We start from the raw sequence: 23,998 nt of genomic DNA on the forward strand, positions 1-23,998 counted from the left end.
GGGAATTGTGTAGAGGGTTGTTAGCGTTGGTATTTCGCTGTTTACCAATTAGCATCCTTCCGAATGAATCAAAGTATAGTTATGGATTCTAGTACGAAAACACCATGTCTGATTGTTTTATAATTGTAAGTGGCTGCCGGCTTGTTGCAGTGTGAAGGTGACAGGCTGACTCCTAAGTGCAAAAAGAAACAGTGCAAATATAATTCTGAAATGTCTTTCTTCATCCTTAGAAAGCACTGAGCTGATGAGGTATTTCTCTTTAGAGGCCTGCAAAGAAGTTACATATTTACATAGTTACTTATGTCCCTCTAGAAAAGACGGGTTTGTTTTAGGATATGATAATGTGCAGGTCAATGTTTATATGGCTATTACTCCAGCTAGGTAACCAGGAGAATACAGCCCCAATGCACTGCTTCAGGGGTGGAAATGGAAATTGTTTAAAGGTTTTCATAATGTCTGAATCAAAGTTTTTAATTTTAAAACCTCTTCATTAAACCTCTTTATTAAATGATAGACTGTTGATGTAATGTGCTACAGTAACTCTTAATTGGGTAATTTGTTCATATTCAAATAAAATTATATTGAATTGAATTATAGTAATATAACCTCCCCAAACCCCCACATTTTCAACATTAGACTATGCCATATTTAAATGTATTGTGAATACACTTCACAAAGACATCCCGATCACCGGTTATCATTAATCAAAGACAGCTAATGTTAGATAAAAGATAATAGAGAGAACAAATCTATAGAGGCCATGATTTACTCATTTGTGCGCATGAGATGTAATTCGTTACCTTTATTCAATTCAACTTAATTTTTTAATTATAAAACTTTAATTAAAGTTCCCATGCTTTGATTAATTTTTGTGCACGAATTAAACAATTCAATATTTTTGGAAGCACACAAGGCTAAGTCATTCATTCCAGCCACTAATGATTTATATTTTGATCAACTAGCAACTTGCCTTTCAAGCTAATAATCAACATTACTTGCTGTAGAAATTACGCATTTATTGTGAAAAACACTCACAATACAGGAAGTGTCTCCTCTTCTGGCGGAAGTGAAAGCAACACACAGCTATGGCAGCGACCTTGTACAGAGCATGATGTTCATCATTCAGTTTAATTAACATTAAAATGCTCGTATATCGACCACACAAAGGGACCGTTTGGTGTTTGTAGTGTACTGTACAGCGTTAACACCATGTTTTCCTTTATCAAGGCGGCTGTCGGCGGATTGACCGGTATCTGTCGAGCCAACGGTCACCAGCAAGGTAACGTTAACACAAGTTAGCTAACTAGAAATATATATGAATGTGTATATATGTATATAAATATGTATTAATTGGTTTGTTTTATAGGGACCGTAAGCATTGCTGCAATTGTTAGAGATAGCCAAAATGATTTTTTAAAGTTGTAGTCTCTGGACAGCCTGTTATAGCCTGTTATAGCCTGTTATTCACCACCTATATCAGCAAGCAGAGCAATTCTACTATGGCAATAATTGAGACACAACCAACTACTAACTTAGAGCACTTGATACTTAAAACATATATATATATATATATATATATATATATATATATATATATATATATATATATATATATATAGTAAAACCATAAATCACTATGGTTTTAAAAGGTACAGTACATAGAGACATTAGTGTTAAGAAGATTACTAAAGGGGACACGCAAGAACAACAGTCACAAAGTCTCCTTAAGCTGCAAAAACACACACAATTTAGACTTAGTCATAGTCCCAAAGTTCACGTTTACAATACCACCATACATCCAAATGGGTCTTATTTTACTCAAATGGAAAATATCAGAATAACTCATAAAATCACCAGTTTTTCTCTCCCTCTCTCACATGCTGTTCGGCATTGAAGAGACATTTGTTTAAATGCTCACTTTTGAAACTGAGCAGTACTATATCATTAGTAGTAATATATGACAGTTCTGTTTTCTGCTTTTTGTTCTACAGGTCTTTTACGCAGCCACTTGAAAGTCCTAGCTGCTGGCCTGAAGACGCATGACATCCCTCCAGACCACAGTGGTAATCATTTTGTTTCTATATTGTAGCATTGTTATATGTCTATATACAGTAGAGGGTAAAAACACACATCGTAGAGTTCCCCATGCCTCTGTCCTTGGTCCAGTCTTTGGATATTTTAAATCTTTGTAGAAGTACACACGCTTGCCTGATGCCGTATGTTAAAGTTGTTCATAATTCCTCACTCTTGTTTTTATCTCTAAAGATGTGGTGTTGCCAGGGAAACGCAAACTGAAGGTTGTGAATAAGGTTCCTAACTTAAAAAATCATAAGAAAGAGATGAAGAAGCTACGGGATATCCAAGGCCCAGCTGTGAAAGCAAATACTTTCACTAAAGGACAGTACGCTATTGTGGTTAGTGGATTTATTTTAGTTTTTGAGAATCACAAAACATAATATGTTGATACTCGATATTATATCAAGATATATTGTATTTTCTTACACCCCTAATGCCAAGTGAAAAATAAAAAGTGGTTAGTCAGAGCATGAAATTTAAAAGTTACCTTACACTTAACTTTCTCTCTCTTTGATGCTCAGGCCATGGGAGGGGGCTACCTTCGATGGGGTCACATGGACATGATCCGTCTATCCATCAACCGCAAGATGGATACCCGGACTACATTTGCCCGGTGGCGCATCAATAGCCCATATAAGCCTATCACACGTAAAGGTCTAGGTCAGCGCATGGGCGGGGGCAAGGGCATCATCGACCACTATGTGACACCTGTTCGCTGCGGTCGTTTTATTGTGGAAGTGGGAGGAAAATTGGAGCTTGGGGAGATTGAGCATATCTTGATTAACGTGGCAAAGAAGCTACCCTTCCCTGCCAAGGTGAGATAACTGATACTGTATATACTGTACTTTACCCATTGATGTCTAATATATATTTCAAAAGTTAACTTGGTTTGAGCACTTTTGTCAAAAGCATATTTTTAGTGGATCGTACTGTATGTATATACCCTGAGTTACGTCCCTAGAGAGTTCAATACCTAAAAACCATTGAATAATTCCTTTCATTGTGTTCTTCCTATAGGTAGTGAGCAGAGAGAGCCTAGCAGCCCTGCAGCAGAAGCAGGTTGATATGGAGCAGAACAATCAGAATCCTTGGACCTTCAAGGAGATAGCGAAGGGCAACATGCTGGGTATCAGAAAAGTGCTCAGCCCCTCAGACCTGCGCAACAACGGACACTACACAGGCAAATTCTTCTCCCCGGGGAGGGTGTAACAGACCTGAGGGATCGAAATGGCTGCAGTGTCTGGAATTCTGTTACACCATCCAGACCACACCATGGAAGAATCAACCAAAAATATTCAGTCATATTTGGGAATCTTGTTTCATTTTTGTTTTTTTAGAAAAATGTATTTCGATATTTCTCTCATTTCCTGCTTTAAAATATAAATACAGTAGATTATGTACTCACATGGTGGTGCAAATATTGTGACAATATTGAATTTGAAGGTCTTTCTGTCTAATCAGCTGTAAAAGAGAAGTGAAATTTAATCTTTACAGATATTCTTTTGGAATAAATAAAAACACAAAACAGTTGATTGCATAAGTATTTACCCTCTTATTTTGTAAATTGTATAAAAGGTGGAGATCGCCTGTTTTTATTTAATTGATTGATTCAATTGATTACAGTTTTAATGTGGAATTTCAATCGCTGGTTTGTTGTTTTGCTGGTAAATTATAAAGTCATATATAGGAAAAATATAAGAAAGACAATAGTCCATAAAAATATAGTCCAAAAAGTTGCATTACCACCGGCTTCTGGATTGAAAATAACACTCAAATCACCTAATCCAATTGAAGAAGAAAAAAAACAAGTAAAGAAAAAGTTATTCCCCATCCCCCCATTCCCATTTTTTATAAAAACTAGTTTTTTTAATCAATCTAGGCTCTGAAAGGGCATGAAAGTATTTCAACAGCCCCTACACTTCCTCTCCAGCAATTTCCACGATCTACAAAAACTTTCTTGCAGCATCAATGCAAGCGTCTTTTACCAGTCAAGGGCTTTTATTTTGAAATTACTTCTGAGAATTCCGCTTGACCCTAATGCTCATTTGACCATTTTGTAAGGTAAAAAGCAAAAACAAAAAAAGCATTACACTTGCTTTTCTGTTTACTGGTTTAAAAAATAAGAACTATTGATCCGAAGGTACACGGATTGAACTGGCACATTTTGAGTAGTACCCTAATGCTTATAAAATTCGAACATGAAACGACTGCGAAGAGTGTTTTAGGCAGAGTCAAGGCGGGGGTGGGAGCTTTTGCATGTCTGCGCCTATGCCAAGGACCCCATTGTCCCATAAACCGCCCATGGCTGTGTGAAAGCCAATCCTTTAATTAAATAATACTTTTAATATGAGTTCTGAATATGACGCATCCCCTGTTGTATTTGGCCTGCCATGTGATTTTAGCCTGAGAAGACCAGCTGCCTGTCAGGCATTACTCTGGGTGAATACAACTAAACTATTTAAACGCATGCGCGTTGTGCGCTAAACTGTTCGAAAACAGCAGCGCGAAAAAGTATGTCAGCTGTTTACAACTACTTGACAAGTTTGCGATTTTATTTGTAAAGATGTGTACGGCATTTGTGCCTCAACGTTATACAACTTGTTATAGGCCATTGAACTGAATTAATACTTGTACGACAAACAAGCTTCTGATCATTTTTGTTTCACTAGTGTTCCTTATTTACGTTAGCTTAGCCCGACGCTAAGTGCGTTACGTTAACGTTGCATTTACTTTATATTCACTTGATCGTTAACTAAGCTAGCTAACGTTAGCAGATATGAAGCCCGTAAGAGGCTCTAAACGGGATGCATCAAAAGCACCTACCGGTAACTTGAAAAACAGGAAAAAAACAGATCAGACGACACAACAACAAGCAGCAGATAATCAGGTAAGATAAGGTAAACACACCAGCTGATGTCTGTGTCTGCAGTCTCCTGTTAATTTAATAATGTTTTATAGGACCCCGAGCCCAGTAAAAATAACCGTGGCAAGAGCACCCTCCCAAAACCAGCACAGAAGAGGAAAGGTTAGAAGAACTTTATATTTTTTAGCACAATGCGATGTTGGCTACTGCTCTTCAGATGTAGGCTATAAACCACAAAGCAAATCGACCGCACTGTTGTTATTTTCCGTTTTCTTGCATTGTTCCTGTTTGTCCTGAAAAAGCTGAAGGCTCCTCTTCAGTCCCTAAAAAAGTCAAAGGTCAGGAAAATTGGAAGCTGATGTCAGGATCCTCCATAACTGCGATGGGGAACACAATGGATGTGTCAATACTGTGAGTTTCACTGTGTTGATTTACTGCTGAATACTTCTGGTTGTTACCCTGAAAAGTAGTATTTTCTTATATTTTCAGTGGCCACTTTATTAGTTACAACTGTAAAAAATATGCAATACAACAGCTCAGCCATAAATTGTATTATTTACAAAGACAATAACGGTCAGTTTTGATTGACACTGTCAGATAAATAATTTAACTATAAGTTGATTATTGAGGTTGAGGTTTATTAGACCCACATTTTAATAATAGTGTATTCCAGTACAACTTCACTACTAACTATGACCTAAGTAATAAACATTAATTAAAACCTCTCCAAATGTTTTAACAAAATCTGGACTGTTTCTTTGTTTGTTTTTTTGTGCAGATCTGTTATACAGGATTGCATAGATTGTTATAGGTGCACATAATAAAGCGACCAAGGAGTATTTGTTCTGACATACTTTTGTGTTATACCAAGAGTGATAAACCGGCTAGTTTATTGCAGATATGTCAGTATTAGTTTACATGTCGACTGTTGAGTATGTCGACAGTACAGAAATCCCAGCTAGTTTTGAGGTAATTTAGAAAAATATCACTTTTACATATGTTGTTCATCAGAGAGCACTGGCATGTTTATGTATAATCAATTTCCCCCTGAAAACTAGAAGACACTTCAATTACTGCCAATGAATAATAGTCTAAATCAACTTTGTAAGGACTTTTTTTTCTGTTTCTCCAGAACTACTCTTGCATTGAAAGAGAAGAAAGAGAGCCGGGAACATCTGAACATAATTAAAAAAAGGTGAGCAATGCATCTGAAATTGAGATTTAAATAAATGTCATGAACCTGCTCTCTTATGGTTACACATTTAACGAACAAGAGCAAGTACAAAGATGTCTTGATATATCATCATGATACGATTCCAGTGAAAATCTATCAAATTATCACCCAACCCTAATCCTAAATCTGATCTTCTAGTATTGATTCAAACGGCATTATTTCAAAGTGTTGAATAAAAAAAAAACACATTGATTGATTGTCTTAGTTGAGTTTTGTTTTTGTTTTGTTTTCTTACATATTTCTTAAACTTTTATAGGTTTCTTGCTCAATGTGCAGAGCTCAAGGTTCCATTGCAGAAACAAAGCGATTTGGAACGATTGTCTCAACGCCACCAGGAGGAGGCCAAGAAGTCAGTGGTTGGAAAGACGACTCTGAGCACTCTGGAGGTGAGAAACACTGAAGTGTGGTGACTGATATTTAAAAAATGTAATCTAGTTATCATCTAAGTAATTTCTTAAGCAAGAAAAAAAAGCTAAGCGATTGTTGATATCAGCTTCTAAAAAGTGAGGATTTGCTGCTTTTCTCTACTTTTTAAAACGGTAAACCTTATACCTGTCAGTTGAACAAAACAAATCCAATGTTACTTTGGTCACTGGGACATGCAGGACATGCAAGGGGCATTCTTTATTATGTTGTGCCTTTTTATAGGCTAAATTATAAATTCAACATCAATAATGAAAATAATTGTCAGCTGCAGTTCTTTATGTAATAAACAGCATGATGATCCTAATAAGTAATTACAGCTGCAATGTAGTGCATCAACCTTGAAAAGATCTAATCTTTGTGCATTTCAGTATATTCATTTATGTGCAATATAAGTAAGTAAATGGTGTCTGTAATTGTGTTACATGATGTCTTGATGTGTTGTCTGAATCTTCAGCAAAACTTGAGGGCTGTAGTCCGTGCTCTGGAGAAGACCGACGAGCAGACTGTCTCTTTACAGCACGCATGCAGTATGCTGAGAGACCAGGTGGAGGAGGAGGAGGAGAAAGCTAAAGAGGTGCAAAACACTCGCATGCCAGCATACAGATAAAAAAAAAAAAAAAAGTCTATTAAAATGAATTTGTGTCCTGAACTTTTGCTAGATGTTGTTATAGTTTTTATATTAGTATTCCTTTATTCTATAACTAATTGCTTCACTAGTTAAGACAAGGTAGGAGTTTCTTAGTCTATTTCAGGCATCTTTGAACAGCTATTTAACGTAATGTTTTAATATGCAGATGAAACTGCCAATTATTTTCATTATTGATTTAATCTGCAGATCATTTTTTCAATTAATCAATAATTACTTAGTCTTTGAAACGTCAAAAAATTGTCAACTTCACAGAGATGAAATGTGATGTCTTCAAATGTCTTGTTTTGTTCGACCAAAAGTCCAAATACCTAAAAAAATATTTACTTTACAGTTATATACTGTATGGCAAATAAAAGCAGGAAATCCTCTAATTTGAGAGGCTGGAATCAGAGAGTATTGTTTCACTATTTCTGCTTGAAAAATGACTGAAACAATTAATCGATTATCAAAATAGTCGACCATTATATTTCTGTCATTTCAGCTCTACGTGAAACACAAATGTCTTCGTAAAATAATTGAGCTGTCTACTGGTCTACGGTATCCAACAGATCATCTTTAAATATCTCTACACTCAAACATGCGGACACCATGTGTAAAGTTAAATGTTTTTGAAGTTATTACGTAAAAAAATCACAAAGGCAAAATCTGTCTTGTTAAATTATTTTCAGAGCATAGCAGCTACTGCCAAAAACATACAACAGACATTATTAACTCTGACAAAAGTGAAATTTGACTACATTAAATAGGCTGTTTCACTACCGAAGACAGCAGAATGGAGCGACCCAGACAGAGAATTGGTTCACTGAATTTCTCCACACAAATATCAACCTGTTGCAAGTCAGTCTGTGCACTTCTTGTTGATTTCAGTTGAACATGTTGAAATGTGGCTGTTTTGTGAAAGATGACATAATGGGTGTGTTCTTAAGAAATTATGTCTGAACAGTAACTACAGGAAATGTCTGTTATTAGTGTTTCTGATACACTTTAACTTTATCAAAGCAGAGATTTGCAGCGTTCTTACTGTGCGTGTGCCCTTTACCTCAAGTATTAGATGAACAGATAAAGATATGACATTGTGCTCATGCAGTTCTATTCTTCCTGTTTGTGTTGCACAGATCTTACAGTTGGCTGAACAAGCAGATCTCTACCTCCCCTCTCTCCCTCCACAAAAGGATGGCACAACATTAGAAGTAAGCATGTGTGCTGCACAAAATCTAGTATCAGCTTGACTTCTGTTTTCAGAAGAATTCATATATTGTTCCGTCACGTTTTTTGTGAATAAGATGTGGTCAAAATGTAAGTCTAAGTGGACACTTCTCTACAATTTTACAGGAATGTCTAAACATGTTCTCTGTTGTGCAACAACTTTTGTAATATTGTAATAAAAAAAAAAGGAAATATGTCTTGCAACATGCAGAGAGATAATTTGACATCCGTGTCTCTGTATTGTAGTCTGGGTTGAGGAGAAAGCGTTAAGCAAGAACATTTTACAAAACTGTCACAATACTTCACATTTACTAGAAACACACAAAATCACACGGATGTGCCTAATGTTTTTGTTTTCCTCAGGCTCGATTGAGAAAAATTATACCAGACAGTGAGTCTGAATCCACTGCCCGGAAACTGGGAGAAATCCTGCAGAAGTCAGAGACCATTCAGGACGCCCAGGCGCTGCTTCTACAGGCACACAAACATGCCGATCAGCTCTTCAACTCTGACTTCACCCCGATCAGTAGTACACCTTGTTCAGACGGGAGACAGGTCTGAAATGTTACTTTGTCCTAATATTTATTTTGCGGTTGTTGAACACCTGTGATAATTGATTTCAGCCCAAAACATTGCAGTGACTACGTGAAGAATTACAAAGTGTCCAACTTTGGCGGCAACAGTAGAAATGACAAAAAAGAAAAGAACTGGGGAAGACAGCAATCTAAGCAGTAATTATTGAAAGAACATTTTAAACTTTAGTAAAATAAAAAGAGAGCCATAAATTGCAGATAAAATAAGATAGAAAATGCCATTCATTGCTCCTTGCCTCTTCTCCTGTTTTTTTGGCATTTGTCTTCATTGGAAAGCCGATAGTACGGACGCAGACGCAGACGGAGAGGGAGGGGCATTATATGGTACAAAAGTCTGCACTTTGGACGTTTGACAGTTATGAGGTGTACAACTTAACCATTCAGTTTTATATGAATTCACTGTTACACCGTGGATGCATTTGGTTATTCTTTTGGTAGAAAGTTCAGATATCCAACGTTTCTGTCTTAGTTGTTTGAGCCTAAATAACAGAACACATGAACATCATCAAAGAACTGTACCTGCAAATAAAGACTAACTGGTTGTTCATAATCAAAATGCTTCCCTGTTGGACCTTGAAGACACAAGTTTCTGTTGTGACTAATCAGATGTAATACAAAAAAATGCAATTTAAAGAAATAGATTTTTGTTTATTCATCATTTAATGTACAAAGAAAATGTAAAGTTCGACTATTACGTAAGTACAGTTGTACCCTTTTATCAACAATGACAGAATATAACTGAACTTTTTTAAACAACAATCATAAGAAAGCTGTCTGTGTGTAAATGAAGTTCAGTCAGACATGGATATGTTACATTCACAATGAGATAATGATCCTGCAGCATATTCACTTCCTGCTCAGCATGTTGTGCTTCAGTCCTTTAAGAGTTGTGGTTTAATAGGTACAACTAGTACCAGATATATGTATACAAGGTTCTGCTGTAGTCTGGACATCTTGGCCATGAGTTCTGCAGATTGATGGATCTGAGTCACTGTTGATACTGCTGAGACCATTCGATCATCAAAGATCAACAGAGCGATACATGCAAGATTATCGGTGCGTTATCTTGGAGGAATCCATCATGTGATAAAGGTTAGCCTGGGGCTTGGAAACTGGCATTGAAATAATTCACCTGGGCTTGTTATTTATCTTGAAGGTGTTCCCTGTCCATGAATAATAGACGAGATGATTCATGAATTCATTTTTATGCCCAATTATGACCCTGCCTTTAGCGTGCCGCAACAGAAGCAGCATTTCTGGAGTCTTCAGTCATGTACTTTTACTGATCACACTTGCATACATACTGTATATCTTCTTGTGCTGACAGTACATACATCCTGGCCTGATTCAGTGTTTGATGAGATGTGTATTCCTCCTTTTTTTTCTGTCAAATCATCGGAGTTATGCTGTCTTTCTCTGAAATGCTGAAATCACAGTTTCTGGCATCATTGATCCAAAAATTGAAATCAAACTTTTTCATACCAAGGATCCCCATCAGAGGGAATCTCCTGTCAGAAAATGTTTGTTTCATGAGGACCTGAAAGGTGGTTAATCAAACTAAGATCACTTTAAGTTCAAATAAGATTAAAAGAATGTATTGTCCTTTACATAACATGAAATATCAATGTTTCTCCTGGTCAAATCTGTCAAGATTAATGCTATTTCTCCATTTGCTGTGGCTTTTAGACCCAACAAACATTAAACATTAGAACATTGGCCTAAAGCAAGTGCTCTGCTTAAAAGTAACTCAACATAAACCCTGTCTTTGTTTTATTTACACAACTAATTTTTGGAGGTTATGAGCAAATTGCACAAATATAAAAACTACTCCAAATGTAATAACTTTAAAGCATTGTTGACGTCTCGGCTACATCTGTGAGTTTTTAATTGAGATCTTAAGAGACTTCCTTCGTAACGACTCTGTGGAGTCATCATTGAAAAGTCTTTCGATAGTGGAGACAACTGAAGCTTTGATGGCACGACTTAAGCCTCGGGCAGCAAACACATACAGCACTGGGTTAAGAGCACACTTGATGTACACCAGGAACAGAGATATGTATTTGCCAATAACTGCGCCATGCCTCAGCGCTGCCCAATGAGGTCGCCCCATGGCCAAGGCCAGCAGGAACCGACAAACAAAATATGGCACCCAGCAGGTGAGGAAGAGGAGCATGGTGAAAAAGAGCACGTGGTACATCCTGGTCATCTTGCGGGCCATTGAAGGGCTGGAGGAGGTCGGTGTTGAGGGCATTGCTTGCTGAACGGTGAGCAAAACGGCAAGGTTACTTCCCAAGAACACCAGCAGGGGCAAGATGAAACCTGCTATTGTTTCTGTGATAAACAGCCCCATGTCAAAATCCCCACTCTCCAGGCACTGATGTGTCCCGTTAATGTCCTTCAGGACGGCACTGTGGAGGTAGGGAGCAGAGAAGATGGTAGCTACCACCCATAGGATGCCACAGGCCAGAGGAACAGCCCAGTAGGGGCGCCGCAGTCGAGCCCACACAGGCCTCAGCAGACATAGGCATCGCTCCAGGGCGACGGCACAGAGGAGGAAAGCGGAGGCATATAAGCCCAGACCTCGCAGGAACATGACAACGCAGCAGAAGACTCTGCCAAATGGCCAGCTGTTGTTGTGAGCGATGTAGCCCAACATGAGGGGGATACGCAGAAGTAGCACCAGGTCAGCCAAGGCAAGGTTCAGGACATAGATACGGAAACTGCTGGCAGCACGCGTCTCCTCAACACTGCCTCTGCGTGCCAGGTGACGATTGTGCCGCAGTCCAAGTGTCCAAACCACCAGTCCATTCAGAGGTACGCCCACCTTGAGACACCAAGAGAGTCAATGACATGCAGGATAACAGACTTTTAAAGCAATAGACATTTAGGGAAATACACCTATTTGTTTTATTGCTGAAAGTCTAACGAGAAAAATTTACACCACTCTTTTAAATACGTATAAAGCTGCAGCCAATTAGGTTAGCTTCGCTAAGAAATAGTCACACACACACACACACACACAAGGAAATGTTTGATCTTTTATACTTCATGCAGGTTTGTCCTCAAACAGATATTCTCAATGCTCCTCAAAGTTCTCCCCTTTTCCCGCCCATCCGCATCAGCGTATTTAAAAACACTACACGTTGTGCAGTTTAAACAAACAAGGTATAACGTCTTAATTAGTGAGCTTTCATGGATCTTGGGCTAGCTGTTTCCTTCTTCCATTCTTTATCCTAAGCTAACTGGCTCTTGGCTCCAGCTACATATGTACCATACAGATAGGAGAGTTTGTTCAATTCATCATCTAACTCTCGACAAAATAATAAATAATGTTGAACTGTTTTCTTCTAAATACACGAAGAGCACAAACCTACAATAATAAGTTCAGGTTGTCAGAGTCATTCAGTGACCCTGAACAAGGTTGTGTTTGTGGCCCCCAAACTTTATAACTAACAGATATTATATATCATATGGAGCAGCCTGTTTGTCAATGTTTCAAGTCCTATGTGCAGTGATAGTGTACAATATTTATAGAGGATTGCTCACCAGGAAGATGAGCAGCGTAACTGTAATTTGGACTCCCCTGACTGCCTCCGTCTGCCAAGAGTTGGTATTGTTGTGGCTGATTAGAAACCGATTCACGGCATGGACAGGAAACTGTGTCACATTCATATTGGCCATTGAGGTGATGAGCTGAAACACAATAGACTTTTATTTGACGTCACAGATGCATAGATTTTGTGGCTATTTTTTCTCTTCTGAAATTTGACATATATATAAAATATAAAATGTCACAAAATGAAAGCAACCCATTTTACTATTTGCATTGAATGGTTTATGTAACATGAATGATTGCATATGAATTTCACATGTAAGAGGCCTAAAACGCAACAGGCTGATGTTCACATCACACAACATGACACACTTCCTTCCTTATGTTTGCTCAGTTTTGTTTCATTCCTTAGAACCTGTTCTGTGTTGCAGCTAACATTAAAACATAAAATATAAATGTATCTTTTAGTCTTTATAGATCAAAGTGAGTGTAGCTCTGCAATGCTTCTCATCTCTCTCCAACTCTGACAAACACACTTATTAGTATCACTTAAGAGGACATCGCATTGACCTACATTCATTTTCTGGAGACTTTCTCTAACCCTAACTATAACCACCACATGTTTATCCCCTAACCTTTCCTTAACCTTAGACAATCTAAGAACCAGCTTTTTGTCCACAATGTGCTGAAGAAGAGCACGTAGCTCGAAACGTCACCTGTGTAGATGTGCTACTAAATTTCATGTAAGGAAGCTACAGTACTGTTCTTTATGTTTGAATTCTTTCAATGTAATTAATCCATTGGTTTAGCACATTCCTTCTAAGGTATGTTCTGTCAGTCCCCACAACGTCGTTAATAGAAGCACACTCATACACACACTTGCAGGACTTGAGTCAAGTGTTGTATTAGCTGTAATGAGAAAGTTATATGTTATTTTTCTTCCTGTGGCCCCAGGGCCCTGCCTTCATGTACATTTAGACCAGACCTGTTTGCGTGCAGCTGGAATGAGAGCACTCCTGTGTTAATGAACCAACCTCCTTTGGTCTCCGCACAGTAGCAGCACCGCTAACCTGTGCCAGATTTACTGATAGCAGCTGTGGTTCCCTGATTAAAAGCTCTGGAATCTACAGTACAGAATAAGCTTAAGATTTAAGAGCTATCTGTGTTTTTAAAGTCGGTGTTGAAAAGCAGCTTCAAATCATTTGGATGTTAATAAAAAAACTTTACTTCTTACCTGCTTTATTTGCCTTGTGTGTGGAAGAAATGAAGCAAAAAGGAGTGCCTACTAGCTGTTATAAGAACAATCTCTCCCTCTCTGTCGAGAGAGAAGGAGAGAGAGAGAGAGAGAGAGGGGAAAGAGAGGGGAGAAAGAGAGAGAGGGAAAGAGAGAGAAAAGAGAGAGAGCGCAGAGAGAGAGCCAAACAGAAGAGGAGAGAGGAGAGAGCGCCTCTACTCTCCTCTCTCTCTCCCCGATCTCTTCTCTCTCTCTCTATCACTCTCTCTCTCCCCTCTCTCTTACTCTCTCTCTCTCTCTCTCTCTCTCTCCCCCCCCCTCTCTCTTACTCTCTCTCTCTCTCTCTCTCTCTCTCTCTCTCTCTCTCTCTCTCTCTCTCTCTCTCTCTCTCTCTCCCTCTCCCTTTCCTGTGTGTGATTGCAACACACACTCATTTCTATCAACATATCATAATATTTCTCAACCAATGAAATGGAACTTTCTCTGTATCTACTACTCGATCAAAGTGAACACTAACTGTAGAGGCATAACATTATACAAACATTATATTAACTTCACTAACTCATTTCTTATTCCTCTGCTTGTTCTTTTGGACAAACCTTGCTGTAAATAGTCCCATAAACCTTTAGCAAGAAACTTGATTTAAAATATTTTACATCTCTTTCAGTTTGTAATTATCTTTGGCCACTTTTTGCTTTAATTATACAGTAGATGATGGTTAGCGAAAAACTGTTGATGTAAACGTCAGAAAAGAATATCAAAGTGGACACATTATGAACTCACCTTTTCACTGCTTGTGCACGTACATGTGTGTATCTGGAGAGCCTACCAACTCACAACCCAGACCGTTTTCTTGTGGGCTGTCTCGGTCAGAAAACATGGGATTCAACAAGCAATTCAGATTTATCTCATCTTCCTATGTCACATGCAGGCTCATTTGAATATACCGTCCCCCATCTGAGTATCTCCACCCACAGCTTGAGAAAGAGGCAAAGATGAGAAAAATAATGGGTCTTTTGAACAATAATGCATGTGACATGTTCTAGTAGTAGAAACCCAAAATACAAGTAAGTACTTTCCCATGATACCATTGGAGGTGGTTTTGAAACATTAATAACAAATCCCAAGAAAAGACCAAAACTAACAAATGCAATTGTCCGTTTTAATTCTCAGCCCCGCAGCCCATTCATTTCTACTAAAGATGTAAATTGATCACGAAATATATACTATCATTTGTTGTAAAAAAAACAACAACATTTTATGAAACAGCTGGGCACTGTAGTTTTGAATGTTACTCAAAAATAAATAAATATTGTATTTGTTGGAGACTATTGTCGGACACAGATTTAAGTAGTTACGGCAGCAGGATGGTAAGTGTGGGATTTACTATTATTACAAAATAAAGTACAGTGACCATGCTTATGATAATAAAGGAACACGCAGTGCAACAGTGTGGCTCATTCGTGTGTTTTCAATAGATTTTGAACAGACAAAACTTGTAAGGGCCAATTTATTGTTGGTATTGGTCTTTTCATGGATTTCTTTTGAAAATAAGAAATATCACCACACTTAACCTTTAACATAAACACATTGGTGAAATGTAAGCTGTTATGTCAGTGTTTGAAGCCACAACATTTATGAGGTTTTCATAATGATGCTGCAATAGGCAACCTTCACCAGTAGGTGGCAGTGCTGCTTATTTGATAAATCGAGGAAATCTAATCAGTCATTTCTGTCTTGGATGGGTTTTTTTTATAAAGGCTGAATTTCTTTGTGACTCCAAATACATGAACAGCTTTAAAGGACTCACATATAGAATGAATTAAACAATTGCCTCAGTCATTTTAGGGGATTGTATTGTCACATTTGACATGATTGTGACATGTGGACACATCTATTAATCAATTCATTAAAAAATACTAGACCAGGAGTGGAAGTATGAGACTATTTCATACAGAACATCATTTTCATAGAAGCAAAATAATCTTTTAGAACTCAAACAGGGTTGGTTTTACTGTTTTTATGTGTCAAATGTGTGTGTGGGAGAAGCAAGATTATCAAAATTTTGTATTCACATGTTGATGTTCATATCAAGTACCGAAAGTAAAAGTATTCTTTATGCAGAATGGCCCATTGCAGAATAATTTACTATACCGCTGAATAATAATTATTGATGCATTAAAGTGTTCGTCGCTTTAATGTTGCAGCTGGTGGAGGTGGAGATAATTTATTTGCTTTGTACACTGCTGGGTATCTTAACCTATAATAATACATCATATTTATTAGTTGATTTATATTTTGTAATATGTAATAATCTAAATCTGCAAAGTAACAAGTATATAAAGTTAAATAAATGTAGTAGAGTTGAAGAACAAAGTTGCAGAACATTTAAATACTCAAGTTAAGTACACATACCTCAAAATTGTAATTAAAGCATACGAACATATGAACATATATGCATTTATACATAGATACATTTTATATTGGAGATTTCTGAAATAATTATTTAGTTAGAGTTTTGGAAATTAGTTTACAATACAAAAATTATTTTTTAATATTTATGGGTTTTTTATGCCAGAGAGAAGTGTAGATAGTGAAAGGGGAGAGAAGGGGAATGTCTTAAAGCATTTGCTTTAAGACCCATAAACCCATAAATATTAAAAAATAATTTTTGTATTGTAAACTACCTTCAACCACGGGTTGGACTTGAACCCTGGGCCGCTGCGGCAAGGACTCAGCCTTTGTATATGGGTCTCCTGTGCTACCGGGTGAGCTACCAGGACACCAATACAAACCTATTATGTATGAAATATATAATACATTTTGTGGTAGACAAATCTTTTGAAAAGCAAACAACTTTATACATTATTATGAAAAAAGTGACATTTTGATAATAGTCCTAGTATTTACGTTTCATTAAATCAGTTGATGTAGATTATCAGTTCAAATAACAAAAATAATGGATAAGTGTGCGTATATTCAAAGTAGTCTGTGGAGTCTTTCCACCACTGAAGCTCACCCACACTTCCTTTAAACTTGCTAAATTTAGCTGATGTTTTGCATGTTGCTGTGAAAGAGAAGGAATGACAGACCACTTTCTGCTTTGATACTCATAGTGTTTATCAGTTGTTACATTTTTTTCTGAGTAAACACACTGGCTACTTTTGGTGTGAAAGAGATGTTGGTAATAGTATGAAAATGAAATATATGTCTCAGTCTGAAGCCACATGTCTCACTTTGAGGACACACAGCTGGAAATGTTATCAGATCACATCAGCTGTATGTCTGCTGTGCCTCCCATGCATTTACTGCATATGACAGGAAAACAGAGTGAAATCCAGCCCTCAGGTTGCTCACATGGAAACACTGAAACAGAGCTCTGTTTAGAGAAACAGTGAGAAAAAGACTAAATATAACCTCTTCCTCTAAAGGACAAACTTTCACACTATCTGGTTTCCACAGTAGTAGCTCAAAAAAGAATAGAAAGTAGATAAGGTTATGAGCGAAGGTGATAAAAGTCTTCTTGACTTTTTATATTTTGTCCCTTCACCTGAATTTCAAAGATAGATTAGGATCAGCTTTCACCTTATCATCTCAATACGATATCAGTTCCTCTTTGAGTCGACAGATGTGCTCTCTTTCACTGTCTCTCAATGCGTATAACTTTCACATGATATAACGTTTTCTGACAATAAACAACTTTTTTAAGTAAAAAGGGAAACTTAAACTTAAAGTGTCTTCCTCCAGACATTTGTAATCTTTGACAGAGGGAGGAGACCGAAAGCCAGACAGAAAAAGTGCGGCTTGCGCTTGAAACCTCCTCAGCTGGCCTATTACACATTGAGAATTTCCAGTACATGAAGGGGAGTGTCCCTGCCGCTCTCTGCTTATTCCCCCGCCTCCTCATGTACATTCAACCTTTTCCCCTTCAACTACTACACTGCCGACTGTCTTTTCTAATGTGTTTCATCTTGAACATGCTCACATGAATGGGATGTACATGACATACGTTTACTGAAGTGTAAGAAAAGAGGTTTGCATGAAGCCAACACTTGCAATGAGCGTGTCAGAAAAAGAGGAGAGGGGGTAAGGATAGATAGTGAGAATTGATGGGGAGGCACCTTGTCTTCTCAGAAACAGAGCTGTATGACTTGGTTACTGGGTTACCACAAGCAAACACTGCTTGCAGTGATATTCTGGGCCAGTTTATAGGCGGCATCTGAGATATGTAACGAGGATAGTGTGCAGGATCACAGTCATTTAGTGGAAAAGGGTCTCAAAAATCCCCGCTGGTGACACTCCCTTAACTGTCAAACGAATTCATTTCAAGACCTTGCTAAATCATAAGTGACTGTACATGTTGCTTGATAAGAAATGGATTTTGTTTAATATCTGTATGAGTTAAGATGTAAATATGAAAACAATGTTGTCAGAAATTCAAAATCCTGATTCAAGGACAGTCTGTATACATTACAAACACTACTGACTTTTCTTCTAGCGCCACAATGAAGTTGTCATTTGTGGGTTTTTTTTTTTACATACGTAGCTCAACAACTACTGGAAAAATGTACAATAAATTGGTACAGATACCCAAAGTCCAGCTGATCCAACGCCACCAGCAGGTCAATGTTTTCACTTATCCAGTGAAATGTTTTATCTTGGATTGATTGGCACACACTTTTATACAGATATTCATGGTTCCCAGATGATGTATCCTAATGACTTTGGTGATCTTCTGACCTTTTCTCTAGCGCCACCATGAGGTTGAAACTCATGGGTGATTGGTACACACACATTTATGTTTCCCTCAGGATGAGTCGTAATCACGTTGGTGATCCTCTGACTTTTCATCTAGCGCCGTCATCAGGTCAACATTTTAATTTGTCCAGCACTTACACTTTTAAAGGTTGATTCCACCCAAATACCACTTCCTGTCTAACTGCGTATAGTTTTAAAGGTTTATACTTCTTCCGTACATGCTGCTTCAACATATTTCTACAATAACAGTGAATTGGAGGAATCTTCAAATCCTCTTATAAATAATTTCAACGATGCTGCTGTTGCTTCTACTACTACTACTACTACTACTACTACTACTACTACTACTACTTTGACAGCATAACAGTTTAGCTTTCAGCTTTTCTAGCAATATATTTCAGCTCTTTATGTAATGCAGTTCAGCTTCCAACTCTTCCAGTTTTACATTTTACTTCCAGGTTTTTCAGCAATGCAGTGTAATGCATTTGGGCTTCAACATTTATCAGGCAAATCATTTTACATTTCTGCCTTTTCAGCAATTCTTTCAGCTTTCAGCATTCAGTTAGCAAATGTTAAAATGCTGCTAAAGATCAGCATGTTAGCATTGTCTTTGTGAGCATGTTAGCAGGCTGATGTTAACATTTAGCTCAAGTGTCTTAAGTACAGCCTCAAAGAGCTCCAGCATAGCTGCAGACTCCAATCCACACTACACACTAAATAAAGTAACATACACATAAATCAGACCAATGCGAACACAATGCACAAAGGAAAAAATGTTAAATAAATTGTGGGTGGTGAGACACAGTGCGGTGTCGCTGTTTGATGGATGTCTGACGCACATATTGCATCATATCCTATTAGTGTAAAGCGGTTAAGTAGGATTTTTTTTTTTAACATTAACTGGTAAAACTATAATATCCTGTGACAATTAGAATATATTATATACTGTATAGTAAAGGGACACAGTTTACACTTTATGTATCCATCCATTCTCTTTATTGAGGCAGAATAAAATGGGAGGAGAGCAAACGTGGTTTGATTCCAGCGCTCAAACTATATATATGAAATGTGTTAGTAACATCCGATTAATGTGTGACTTGTGTTGAGCTGCATCTGTGTCATCTCCTCTCTGAATATCCAGTAAAATCCTTTCATATGAGTTTCAAGAGGTTCTGTTTCTAAAACGCAGCAATACATTTATTTGAATTACAATGTATGATGTCAAACTACCTTCCCCTTCTAAATAACTGTAACTGTTTAAATCCAAGAAAGTAATACACTTCTATTCTGTAGGCAGCATTTACATAAAAGATAAATGCTTATTGCAAATGTGTTGCGTGATTTTCTTTTTAATAGTCATTCTGTTAGAAGGGGGAATTTTACATGAGTCACTCACAAGTGTATAAAAGACATGTAGACCCACGTTTTAGTTTACTGTTCAATGGGAGAGAGAGAGAGCGAGAGCGAGAGAGAGAGAGAGCGAGAGCGAGAGAGCGAGAGAGAGAGAGATGAAGCTGGTGCAGAGCAGACAGAAGAAAGAGTGGTGCTCAGCAGAGAAGAAGGAGAGACACACCAGTTGCTGAAAGAGGAAGTGGAGACAGGTCAGTAAAAACCTAACTACCATTACAACACACACACACACACAGTCAGACAAACGTACTTCCTGACATCACCTCAACTCTGATTAGAATCTTTCTTTCTTTCTCACCCAGAGTCACGTACAACAGCACCTGTTACATCCTGTTGTACCTCATAACATCTCTGGAGAGTTATAATAGAAAATACACTTTAGTGATAGTTCCAGCTGCCTCACACTTGGACTGTTTCAGTGTTTTAAAACTCACAGAGCTCTTGTCCAGGTACCTGATTTAAACTCTTCAATCCCACAGAGCCTTTAGAGGGTCACAAACATATTTTAAACCAACAGAAATCAAACTTGAAACTTCAGTTGTTAAAGGGAAAATATGAGGAGGATAGTGAGAGAATTAGTGCTGTGTTTTTTGTTTTCTAATAATGGGGCAATTGTAGAGATACAGTTTTCTTTTATCAAAGCATTTCTTTTAAGAATTGGCCGCAAAAAGTAAAAAATAAAGTGTTTAATTGATTTAATGAGACGGGCAGTTTTCTTGTAATCCATTCTCCAATATCTTTGCTGTTGTAGCTGTTACCTAGGTTACCACAAAGTCACAACAATGTACTCAGAAGTACTTTTACTGAGGTAAAAATATACCACGGTGTAGAAATACTCTGTTACAAGTAAAGCTCCTGCATTCAAAATGTGACTTAAGTAAAAATATAAGCATCAAAATATACTTAAAGTAGCCTACAAAAAGTAAAATGCAGAATGGCCCATTTTAGAAAAACATTTATTATATTTGTATATTATATATATTATATTTATATAACATATATTATTGATTTATAACTACTTCATTTATAATCATACATTTATAATCACTTAAATGTTGAAGTTTATATGCTCCTATGCTAGGAGGAGCTTATTTAAATAATAAATAAATAATAAATCATTCTATACTGCTGGGTAGTATAGTAGGGAATTTCACCAAGGTATCAATACATGTCTTCATCCATATTAGTACATCATCATTTGGTTTGTATTTTATTATATATTTGTATTACAAGAATAGTAGCTAAAGGGATCAAATAGATGTAGTGGAGTAAGAAAGTACATGGAGAAAGTATTTGAAAGCACAAGTACCTCTTAAATTCTACTTAAGTACAGTAATTGAGTAAATGTACTAAGTTACTTATCACTGCTGTGTGTTGCCTAATGAAGTGAGAACATGAATAAAAACACATACAAATGATCTGTCAAAGCCAGCCAGGGACCAGTGCTTCTGTCACCCCCTGCAGGACATCCTCAACAGCCTGAACACCAACAGTGAGGTAAGCATGTGGATGATGAAACAGCCCAATCTAGTCCCATGTTGAGGTTAATGCTAATCGTGATAGGGGTTGTTCATTACCAGACACCTAACATGTTAGCATTAGCGTCACTTTGGGAGATCTCACATAAAACCAACGGCTACATCCAACACTGCCACCTCTAGTGCTGGTATTTTGGGAGGAAGAAGTCATCATTCAACTAAGGAATATGATACATAAACGGACACAGAGTGCATGGACTAACACACACAAGATTATGCTGCTCTCTGTGAAGATGTCAAGATGCTGCAGTCGTGGCACATGTAATGTTCTTAGCATATCTTTGATTCTTATTTGGTGAAACATACATTAGAGTTGCAATCTTTGCAACATGATTTAGGTACAGCAGTTACTTTGGCTGCTCTGTGCAGATTGACTTCTCCCTGACTCTTTTATGAGTGTATATTTCAAGTTTACCGCATAACTCTTCTCAATAAAAACATAAAATGAGGTCTGATCACCCAGAATAAACACGTAGCTGTCTGGCTTTGAAATAATACATCTTTCTGAAAATCACTTATATTCTGTATAGATCTCTTATCATGGTGTTAAGGAACATTTTAGTATTTGGATAGTTGAAAGCAGTGTGTGCCATTTGTCCATTAAGACAGAGAGAGTCCCTGCTACCTCAAAGTGTTTATTTTATGAATTGAGATGATTCTCATATTTACTAAAACATAACCATTGACAAACGGAAAACTGTTTCTATTATCGTATGAAAAGCTAATATTTTAGAGATATATGACTTTCACAATATGATATTTAACATCAGTTGTATTTTGAGTTATTCAGATTGAGAAATAGACCATAATCTGCCCTCTCTTATGTTTAATTTACCTATTGTGAATTAATTGGCTCCCCCAGAGATAACTGTATCTATAACAAGAAAACTAGATTACATTTAAACAAGTTAAAAATCCTTAACAGTCACACATTGTGATTCACCGTGGTCATATTGTATATTCTCTTTTTTACTGTATGCCTTTTCCTTTGATCAGTTAATAAATGCTTCAGACAAAGGGCGGCTTTGTGTTGTCTATGTAAATGTGTGTTGTACTGCTGAATGCAAGACAAGGAAATAAAAAGATAAACATCTTAAGTTTGTTATAGTCTGACATGTATCATTTTGTGTGTACATGAGAAAACATCCCTACATCTTGTTTCTTTTGTGAAGTCCATGTCAACGTACGAAAAAAAAGAGAATTTAATTTAAAGAGAATTATAAATATGAAAGATGTTGCCTGCACTTTGAACACCCATGCAGCCCAGTCAGTTCCCGACAGAGACCCAGACATTTCTGTGCAGTTCAGCCGTCATTTGTGGTGCTTTAGTCTTGTGACAGAAGCCCGTGTAATCTTTTAAACCACTTTGTCATTAGTTCAGAGTTTCTGAAATTCAGGAGATTACAGCCTTGGCTCCTTAATGCAGAATATACAGGATATCAAAGAAAGTCCACCCATTCAAACCCATCCATGCAATGATGATTTTAAATGTATTGATCAACAGAATCTTAACAATTAAACATCAAACTCAGGATACAGTGGGGATTTATCAAACTCCTCTTTTTTTATTTGAGGAATTGACTTAATGTTTAGAAGTAAATGAACCTGATCCTCTCTAAAGTCTGTGCACCATGTAGGTTCATTTAAGGTGATCGATGAGTCCGACATCCCGTCTTTCTGTTTGTCACCACATCAATGACAGGGCAGACTACAAAGTGCATGAGCAATCAAATATGTACTTTCTTCTGGAACTTCCTCACAAGTTTATGTCACTGAGAAAAAATAACACCATAAAAACGCACCTAAAGTTTCATTGTTGTTTTGTTTTTTTATATACAGTGGATGTAGGCTGACTTTATATACAATATCCAAACCTATGTTGCAGGTCCATGTAGCTACAAACAATATTTAAAATAATATATTATTAAAGGCAACTGTGATTAAATTATCATAGGAAATAATCATTAATGTAAGCAAGAGTAGGATTCCAGATAAAACGAATACTCTACACAAATCACCATTTTCCCCACTATAAATGTCCTTACATCATAAGCTGTCAGTCGAGTCAAGTCGATTTTATTTATAGCCTATAAATCATTAATTTGCCCCAAAGAGCTTTACAGTCTATAGTTCAGATGAGGGGGGAAAAGTGTAAATAAAATCATTCTTATGATAAAGTATGCCCAGAGGTGGATAGTATATATTAAAAGTAAAGAGTGCTTTTGAAAAAAGTAGGAAAGAAATACGTTTTAAGATTATTTATAGATGTTTCTTTTTAATAATTAATTTCTAAAACATGTTACGAGGATAAACCCAGCCTCTACCATTTCCACAAAATAAATAAAGCTTTTGATAATCTCGACATTTAGCTCAGTATCTTAATGTGAAGAAAAACTGTGCCAACCAGCCTCGGTCTCCCCTACGCATGATCCAGTGTATGGGCGGACCGGTCAGTCAG

General features: G+C 37.2%; 3 protein-coding genes across 3 annotated transcripts; 2 read left to right on the forward strand and 1 right to left on the reverse strand.

The window, feature by feature from the left end:
- Positions 1-1,035: 1,035 nt before the first annotated feature.
- On the forward strand, positions 1,036-3,616 carry mrpl16 (mitochondrial ribosomal protein L16). The gene is made up of 5 exons (XM_029427915.1): positions 1,036-1,279; positions 1,992-2,063; positions 2,266-2,414; positions 2,598-2,891; positions 3,094-3,616. The coding sequence occupies exons 1-5, from the start codon at positions 1,210-1,212 to the stop codon at positions 3,283-3,285; spliced, it is 777 nt and encodes a 258-aa protein (XP_029283775.1). The 5' UTR covers positions 1,036-1,209; the 3' UTR covers positions 3,286-3,616.
- A 507-nt stretch (positions 3,617-4,123) lies between these two features.
- cenpq (centromere protein Q) lies at positions 4,124-9,220 on the forward strand. Its single transcript, XM_029427900.1, has 8 exons — positions 4,124-4,963; positions 5,035-5,101; positions 5,242-5,350; positions 6,072-6,134; positions 6,430-6,559; positions 7,054-7,173; positions 8,364-8,438; positions 8,818-9,220. Exons 1-8 carry the CDS (start codon positions 4,853-4,855, stop codon positions 9,013-9,015), a joined length of 873 nt encoding a protein of 290 aa, XP_029283760.1. The 5' UTR covers positions 4,124-4,852; the 3' UTR covers positions 9,016-9,220.
- A 500-nt stretch (positions 9,221-9,720) lies between these two features.
- LOC115005915 (C3a anaphylatoxin chemotactic receptor) lies at positions 9,721-13,920 on the reverse strand. Its single transcript, XM_029427889.1, has 3 exons — positions 13,835-13,920; positions 12,594-12,740; positions 9,721-11,871 (listed from the first exon to the last, which is right to left on the reverse strand). The coding sequence occupies exons 2-3, from the start codon at positions 12,726-12,728 to the stop codon at positions 10,915-10,917; spliced, it is 1,092 nt and encodes a 363-aa protein (XP_029283749.1). The 5' UTR covers positions 12,729-12,740; positions 13,835-13,920; the 3' UTR covers positions 9,721-10,914.
- Positions 13,921-23,998: the final 10,078 nt, after the last annotated feature.

The sequence above is a fragment of the Cottoperca gobio genome, chromosome 3, assembly GCF_900634415.1.
Source record: "Cottoperca gobio chromosome 3, fCotGob3.1, whole genome shotgun sequence".
Lineage (NCBI taxonomy): Eukaryota > Metazoa > Chordata > Actinopteri > Perciformes > Bovichtidae > Cottoperca > Cottoperca gobio.

Excerpts from the sequence above, each read along its gene's own strand:
- mrpl16 (XM_029427915.1), top strand. The coding sequence starts at position 1,210 with ATGTTTTCCTTTATCAAGGCGGCTGTCGGCGGATTGACCGGTATCTGT. Across the intron at positions 2,064-2,265 it reads CATCCCTCCAGACCACAGTG|ATGTGGTGTTGCCAGGGAAA; the intron begins GTAATCATTTTG and ends TTATCTCTAAAG. Across the intron at positions 2,892-3,093 it reads AGCTACCCTTCCCTGCCAAG|GTAGTGAGCAGAGAGAGCCT; the intron begins GTGAGATAACTG and ends TTCTTCCTATAG.
- cenpq (XM_029427900.1), top strand. The coding sequence starts at position 4,853 with ATGAAGCCCGTAAGAGGCTCTAAACGGGATGCATCAAAAGCACCTACC. Across the intron at positions 4,964-5,034 it reads AACAAGCAGCAGATAATCAG|GACCCCGAGCCCAGTAAAAA; the intron begins GTAAGATAAGGT and ends AATGTTTTATAG. Across the intron at positions 8,439-8,817 it reads AGGATGGCACAACATTAGAA|GCTCGATTGAGAAAAATTAT; the intron begins GTAAGCATGTGT and ends TGTTTTCCTCAG.
- LOC115005915 (XM_029427889.1), bottom strand. The coding sequence starts at position 12,728 with ATGGCCAATATGAATGTGACACAGTTTCCTGTCCATGCCGTGAATCGG. Across the intron at positions 11,872-12,593 it reads TTACGCTGCTCATCTTCCTG|GTGGGCGTACCTCTGAATGG; the intron begins GTGAGCAATCCT and ends TGGTGTCTCAAG.